Genomic DNA, 8,100 nt, shown 5'->3' on the forward strand with positions numbered 1-8,100 from the left:
TTTTTCAGTTTCTATTTAATTTTTATTGATGTGTATTTAGTTATTTCTTTCTCTTGTTTTCATTGTTTCTAAAGTTTTTCGCAAATTATAAAAAGACAAATAGTTCGAATATTAAAATGCAAATTACCCATTTAAAATAAAATTCAACACGTTAATTAAAATTGAACGTAAAACTTGGAACCTATATATACATACATTTTTTTTTGTTGTTGGAACCTGGTAAACATATAAGGAAGACTGAATTGCAGGAGAAAGTATACGATGTTCTCGGGCATGTAAATTGATGATCGAACAGTACACATACATCATGTACCAATGAAATAACACACAATCAAAGCATCACTTTTGCGATGCACATTCCGAATTGCAATTTTAGGCCTGCACTATAAACCCATCCATGCAAAATAGCAAGAAATCACCTGCGTGTAGGAATTATTCAACTACAAGAAAAACGTAAAATCAAGAAGATGATGTCGCTAAATCCTAACCCGAAAAATGAATTCATCCTTAGTTTTTTTTTTTATCTTCCACCTCCAGGTCCAACTCTAGCTCGAAGATTGTTAAGAGTCGTGGTAACCAACACTAGTCGAGGATCATCCTCGGGTATCTCTCTTTCCTGAAACACGAGCATAACCAAAACGTGATGAGCATCCTAATATTGTTCAAGGATCATAAACGACAAATGGTGTCTTTAGGGTTTCGGTAATGTAAACTCCATAATCATGTTCCATTTCACAGGGAAAACATAAAAACTTACTTTCAACCCTCTGTGATATGCTTCAACAGTAGGGAGCAACGGGGTCATTTTACGAGCTTGCATCATATCCCACAACAAGTTGGCAACAGTGTACCCGCCGGTCTAATAGAACAACAAAAATAGAAATAGAAAAGGAAAAAACAAGAAGTTAATCTGGACAGGAAGAACAAAGGGACGAAATATCATGCAGTTATTGACCAACAGAACAAGAAAATATCAGTAGAAATTTGCCAACAGAAACAATTGTTTTCATTTATTTGCTAACCTTTTCACCAGATGCAGCTAAAAGGAGATCATTTGCCAAATTAAAACTCAAAAACATGCCCCTATTATTCAGATCGACCTGGATGATAAATGAAAAATAGGTTAGAAAAATCTATCCAACACTGAAAAATGATATCAAATAAAAGTGGGTCTCCAAGTGGTGATATCAGCCTGCACTCATCTACAAATTAGAAAATGAAAATGCATATAAATGACTTATTAGTAGTTCAGCGAGCTATAGCATACAAGAACGTTTTGAGCAACTTGCATGCCCTTTGGCGTATATCCAATCATCGCTCCTTCTGCAATAGTCTGCATGGCAGGAAAAAGTTGCATAATAATCAATTTATTGGACTTAACTGGAGCAAGATGGACAAGGTTTACAAGCATACCAGTAAAAAGTATATGAAATTAGTCAAGATTGTAACCAAAGCTTGGCAATAAACAACTACTAAAAAGACTACCATAAGGAAAATTCACAAATATTCAGATACGTTAAGACACAACTTGTCAAAATGTCATGCAAAATTTATTGTGAGGCGTGGATTTATTTTTGAGTTCAGCCACTCATCAGATTTCTGCAGTATGGCCAATTCAGCTAGCAAACTATAATCTGACTAGCTAAGCCATCAGGAGGAGTGTGAAATTTAGGAATCAAACTATTGTACTTCTACAGAAACACAGCAAAAAAAGTAAGACAAATCTATTAACCATATTTCAATAAAAGACAAAAACAATTGAATACTTTCTATTTTATCATTGTTGGTGCCACAAAAGGGATAAATCGGCTGTAACACAATGCACTATGAGATAAATATATCTGGTGGAAGAAAGCAGGTACGCTTAAGAACTCACCGCAAAAAGTTCTACCATAGGGACTCTGTTTGAATTCATGTAATCTTCAAAAAATTTCAGCCCACGGTCCAAGTCCCCAGCAGAACAAAAGCACCTGTTAGGGAGATAAGCATAGGACAGGTAAACATCTGGAATCAGAATAGACGTATCCGTATTACACTAGTAGAGTGTTTTCTAGTCTACGTAGCATTAGCTAAGATTAGTATGTGAACAGATCAACTAATTTTTATAGGTTCTTTGGTACTCTAGATTATTTTGTGTGATATCCCACATCAGATTATTTTGTTATATTTGCTCACATTTGATTAGTCAATTTATTAAACCTAGATATTATTATAAGAAGTAAACTTGATTAGTAGAATTAAAGTAGACGATGTTTTATAACTATGTAGCAAGAGAAATTTCTAGAATTCCAAAAAAAAAATCTAGCAAAAAAATAGAAGGGAGAATCCAGAATCACTGCATGTATCTAGATCAACATTTGGTAACCACAAAACTAAGCCGATAAATCAACTGACATTGATAAATTACATATATGTTGTATCCTTTCCAATTGAAAAGGGAATTGAGAAGACAAGAAAATTTGAATTATTCTCCTATCATCACTCTCTCTTTCAAATAGACACATCCACATATACACACAATTCACAAAGTAAAATATTCCCTTCCTCCAATAAAAAACAAATCCTCCAACCACACTTTCTATATTCCAACAATTATTATGTTGCCATAAACTTAATTTACTAACCCAAAATGGCCCTATTTATATTTAATAGTTAGAAGTAAATTTGTCTAAGATCCAACCTTTTCTCTTTGATTCATTATCCAAAAGGAAACTGGTTTAATTATGAGGCTGCCTAGTTTCGGTAAAGGGCCCAACATTTCCCTATTAAACATCAAAGCATAGGATTTCCAATAGAATCAAGTCATCAACCTTAATAACCTCTACCAAAAATGGCTCTAGAAATAAATATATATATATATATTGATAATACATTAAAACCTATTATCTTCACCTTTCCGTATCTAAAGATGCAAAAAGAAACTTATTACCAAACTTTCTTCATATATCATAATACAAGACTAGTTATAAGACTTGGATGCAAATATAACCAACTTTATTATGTCAATCATCTGAAATGACATTTTCCGTTTTTGATAGTCACTTCAGATTCATCTCCTAAAATTAGAGTTTACATTATATGTAAAATATCTAGTCCTCATAATCCTATTTTTCTCAAATCAATAAGAACCTTTTAATGCAAAAGTAATTAGAAAGGTGGCTGAAGAAATTCAAACTTCAAAATATATGGCCATCTATATTAAGTTCATTCTGTATGCATAAATGGTGCCCACAAAGGGCCGAACATTGTCATAAAGTTAGTAATTCCAATACCGAAACTAAACAATTTTGGAAGATAGTCGATTGTCACAAACCTCATAATTTGCATCAATATATAGACGTCAGGAGTTTTTCCATCCTTCTCTAACATCTCCATAAGTCTTTCAGTAGCCTGCCAGGAATGAATAGTTACCCTAAATGTAAGTGAAAATAAGAGTTATTCTTAAAGTTCACTTTCTTGTGAGCTCTATCTGTAACACAGAAGAGAGAAAATATACAATACATACCTTAGTGCATATGCTATTACTACGATTGATAAGTTAGTTAGATCTTGACTATAGGGGAAATATGCAATAACATCCTTTGTTTTATATAGGGTCGCGATCAGGTAGTACCCTTCCGTCACGTAGTACCCATGCATTTTTGTATATAAAACAATGCATTATATGAATGTTAATGCATGTATGCAGTTTTGTGTTTAACATCATGCAGATGTAAGGATACTACGGTACTACCTAAGGCGTGGGTACTATATGATCTCTCCCCTATATATATATATATAGTATGATTTAGTTATGGTGATAACCTCATTTAACATAAAAACTACAAACCTTGCACTTAACCTATAAAGTAACTGCATTTCCGTGGGCCTATAAATGAGTTGTGATTGCGCCCCCTATGGAATTCGAACCACAGACCACAAAAGTGTAGATACTTCATAAGTTAAGTGCAAATACTTTATATGTTAAGTGCAAACGGTTTGTTTATACGTTAAATAAGGTTTTTACTTGAACCACTCCCTATATATAGGGATGGGCTAAAATAAAAACACATCTTAGAATATAAAATAGGAACCATTTTTAGCCCTTAGATCATCAAGGTTGATTCATCACCTTGTTGCATGAATTCATGGTCCCGAGTTCGAATCCCATAGGTAGCAATAAAATTATTTTTCGCAAGTCATACATTTACACAACGAATTCATACGTGTTCTACACATAATTCATACATTTTAGGTAGTTCGTATTTTATATGTTAAGAAGTGTTTATACCGTAACTCTCCCTATATGTTATGCTACATACCTTATGTGAGCACCGCACACGCTACCCTTATTTTTTTTATTGATTTATTTTGATTCTAATACCTCATAAATTATTATTGAGGTTATTAATTTTATAAGTTACATAAAAATCAAAGCTCGATTTGTTATTTTTTTATTAATTATTTGAAGTTAAAGGGAAAAAGGACAAATCGAGCTTTGTTATGTAATTTATAAATTAATGATCTCAATAATGATTTATAAAGTATTAGAATCAAAATAAATGTATAAAACAAAATAGATAACACAATCATGGGCTAAACGTGAGCAGTGCTCTCGCGCTGTGTGTGTGTGTGTGAAATGTGAATTGCTTAGCAAGATGGAAAGAAGAAATTAAAATTGGTATAAAAGAAGTGCAAAGAGGCAAACCACATCAATCATGTCCGCTTACAATGAGCATAATCTCTAACAATACTGCTACTAAGATTACTCCTTAAAACACTTAAGTCTCAACAACTAGAAATTTTGCATCTTCATATCAAGTGACATGTAAGAAAATAACAAGGAAATAAGTAAGTGCTACACACCGAAAGATATGATAGTGCAGTATAACTCTAACATCAATGAAGAATAGCATCCCAACTGTAGAATGTCAATGAAAGCATTATACCATTCACTTATTACCTGGACATCCTTAAGTTCAGCACAAGCAAGAAATGCAACATGGTATACAGTTAACTGTTTGGCTACGAATCCACCACGGCGATGAACATAATCCGCTGTGGGCAGATTGTATAGTTCTTCTTCAGTAATTCCCTTCATAACATTTTCAGCAATGTCTGTTGTATGATCAACTGAGGACCATCCTTTAGACTGTTCAACGAGCTCAATAATCTTGCCAGAAAGAAAAAGGAGCAAGATATATCTCAAACAATTTTATCTGTGAAATCGTATATGCTAATGGAATAGGAAGCATCAACTTCAATAAAAATTTACAAGCATAAGTGTAGATTTACTTTGGAAGCTGTATCATTGGAGGGAGGTGACTTGTTCATGTGTGCAAGTATAAGTCCAGCATAGCAAAATTTGTTCAAACCAAGACCAGCAGCAGTCATATCTCGTACAATTGCATATCTGCAAGGCAATATGAAGATAATGTACTATTAGGACATGGAAGCTCTACTAAATGAGGTAAAGAATATTAATTAAGAAGCCAGTAAGCCACAACCTTAAGTGCACAAGTACTATAAAATAAAGCTATTCTCATTCACTATAATACAGTCAGTTCAAAAGATAACTCAAAAATAAGTTAATACAAACAATAATCTCACACGCGATCCAATCTGCCAGATGCTGCACATGCATGAAGTAGACATATGAAGGTTTGTCCTGTAGGTTTCACTTCTGATCTCTTCATTTCTTCTAGAAGCTTCAAGTAAAAGGAAAAACAGCTCTTTAATTACATTTCACTATTCTTCAACAATGCCAAATCTAGCACAAAGCAAGAAAAAATGCAATCTAAGCTGTGTCAATACCGAAATTGCCTGATCAGAGTTATTGCACTTTCCACAGGTAGATATTAAGTAGTTGTACAGAGCCACCTGATGAAGATAAAAACAATTTTCATTATTGTCATTAGAAAACTGGCAATAATAATTGGCAGAGAACATCAGCATTGGATCACTGGTCTATTCTAATGTCATCTTTTGCATACCAGATCATATTGGACATGTGTATTGCTCAAGGACAACCACGGAATTTAAATCCAATTTTATTGATCAACTATAATTTATAATCATAAATGGCAGCAAACAGTGGGAAAGTACATACATCAGGAACCAAACCCATAGCTCTCATTTCATCGCGGAAAAAGAATGCATCTTGTATTCGAGCCCCTTTCATTGTCCCTACAATAAGTGAGTGAAATGTGTCTCTCTCTGGCTTCACTCCATCCAGCATCATATCATCATACACATCCCTCAGCAAATAATTCCTGATACTCGAAAACCATACCCATCATTATCAAAGATGAAAACAAGTGCAAAACCTTTCATTCTCATTCAACTTGAAATGAAAAATATAAATGTAACTTTTGCATGTAAGAACTCCACAGAATTGAAAAATATTTAAAATTCATCATATCTGCCAATAAAGGTGTTCCTCATCAGAATCCTAAATCCAAGAAACACATCAGCATATCCAATCTAAAAACTGAAGAAATAGGATGCAAAAGAAATGGACAAAACCTTCGCTGAGCAGTGAGCGAGCCAATCACAGTATTGTATCCAGGCTCATTGCTAGCATAATTTCGCTTCGCATACTCCTCTGATGGTGCGCAGAAATTCCGACGCCCTAGCACCCGAACCACAGCACGATGGTTTCCTGAACACATTATAACCCAAACCGAACCAAAGAATTAAAAAGAAAAATCGAAACATTACCAAGCCACTCACACACACACACACACACACACACACACACACACATATATATATATATATATATATATATATATATATATTCACCCAACACCTAATGGATTACACGATCTTCATCACCCAATCTATATAGACTCCATCGGTCACATACAGATATTCATACATTCAAACTCCAAATTTAAGCTAAACACTGCTTCTGAATGCAATTCACCAGGCGTAGCATCTGTGCTACCTGCGTGTTTGTGTGCGCTCGCTTGCTATTACACACGAATATATACAGATGAATAAATATGCATTTTCATGTGTTATTATAGGTAGATTCGAGAGGAGCACCTGATATTGCGCGGAGGATCTTCATGACGGAAAGAGCAGACGGAAAATTGAAATGAGTTTTTTTGGGGTTTTGTTTTTCAGCAAGATGGAGAAGAAGAAGAAGGGGACTGCGGTGATTAGGGCTGTCGATCGGTTCGGGTTCGGTTACCCGTACCCGAATTTTCGGTTACCCGAACCCGAAATTGCCAAATTTTAATAACCGTTCCCGAACCGTTTTAGAAGTTCGGTTACCCAATACCCGCTTCGGTTAACCAATTGGGTTATTTGGGTATCCGAAATACCCATTTAAAAAATAAAATTCAAATAATTTTTGCTCTATCTACTCTAAAAGAAATTACAAATATATAATATATATTTACAAATATATATTATATATATATTAAATAATTTACAAATATATAATATATATGTAAATTATTTGTAAATTTACAAATATAATATATTTGTAAATATGTAATATATATTATATATATAATATATTTGTAAATTTACCAATATATATTATAAATTTACAAATTTATAATATATTTGTAAATATATAATATGTTTGTAAATATAATATATATATATGTAAATTTACAAATATATATATATTAAATAATTTACAAATATATTTATATATTAATTTACAAATATATAATATATTATATATGATATATTGATAATATATATTTTAAATAATTAATAAAATAATTTTCGGTTATTCGGTTAACCCGATCGGTTTTTCGGGTTAACCGATAACCGAAATTTTCAAAAAAACAATAACCGAAACCGATTCATTACCCGAAATTTTCGGTTATTGGATATCCAAACCCGGGAATTTCGGTTCGGTTAATTGGATACCCAAAACCCGATAACCATTTAGACAGTCCTAGCGGTGATAAACCCTTGGGGTTGAGAAGAAGCAGACGTGGCGACTTTACAAGATTGGTGTATGGAGATTTTGTGCACCTAAGGCGACCTAAACCCGTTTCCTTTAAATGCTATGCGATTTTAAGAAATCGTAGTTGGTTCCATCTCTTTAGAACTTGTTTACAGTTTACCCAATTTGCTGCAGCCTGCAGGGGCATC

At 33.4% G+C, this 8,100-nt stretch overlaps 1 protein-coding gene across 1 annotated transcript; it reads right to left on the reverse strand.

Moving 5' to 3' along the window:
* Positions 1-242: 242 nt before the first annotated feature.
* On the reverse strand, positions 243-7,145 carry LOC131008699 (pentatricopeptide repeat-containing protein At4g35850, mitochondrial). The gene is made up of 13 exons (XM_057935710.1): positions 7,030-7,145; positions 6,505-6,640; positions 6,089-6,251; positions 5,794-5,859; positions 5,590-5,687; positions 5,275-5,392; positions 4,943-5,152; positions 3,314-3,390; positions 1,877-1,970; positions 1,268-1,333; positions 1,023-1,100; positions 758-859; positions 243-616 (listed from the first exon to the last, which is right to left on the reverse strand). The coding sequence occupies exons 1-13, from the start codon at positions 7,052-7,054 to the stop codon at positions 521-523; spliced, it is 1,329 nt and encodes a 442-aa protein (XP_057791693.1). The 5' UTR covers positions 7,055-7,145; the 3' UTR covers positions 243-520.
* Positions 7,146-8,100: the final 955 nt, after the last annotated feature.

The sequence above is a fragment of the Salvia miltiorrhiza genome, chromosome 2 (assembly GCF_028751815.1).
Source record: "Salvia miltiorrhiza cultivar Shanhuang (shh) chromosome 2, IMPLAD_Smil_shh, whole genome shotgun sequence".
Classification (NCBI taxonomy): Eukaryota; Viridiplantae; Streptophyta; class Magnoliopsida; order Lamiales; family Lamiaceae; genus Salvia; species Salvia miltiorrhiza.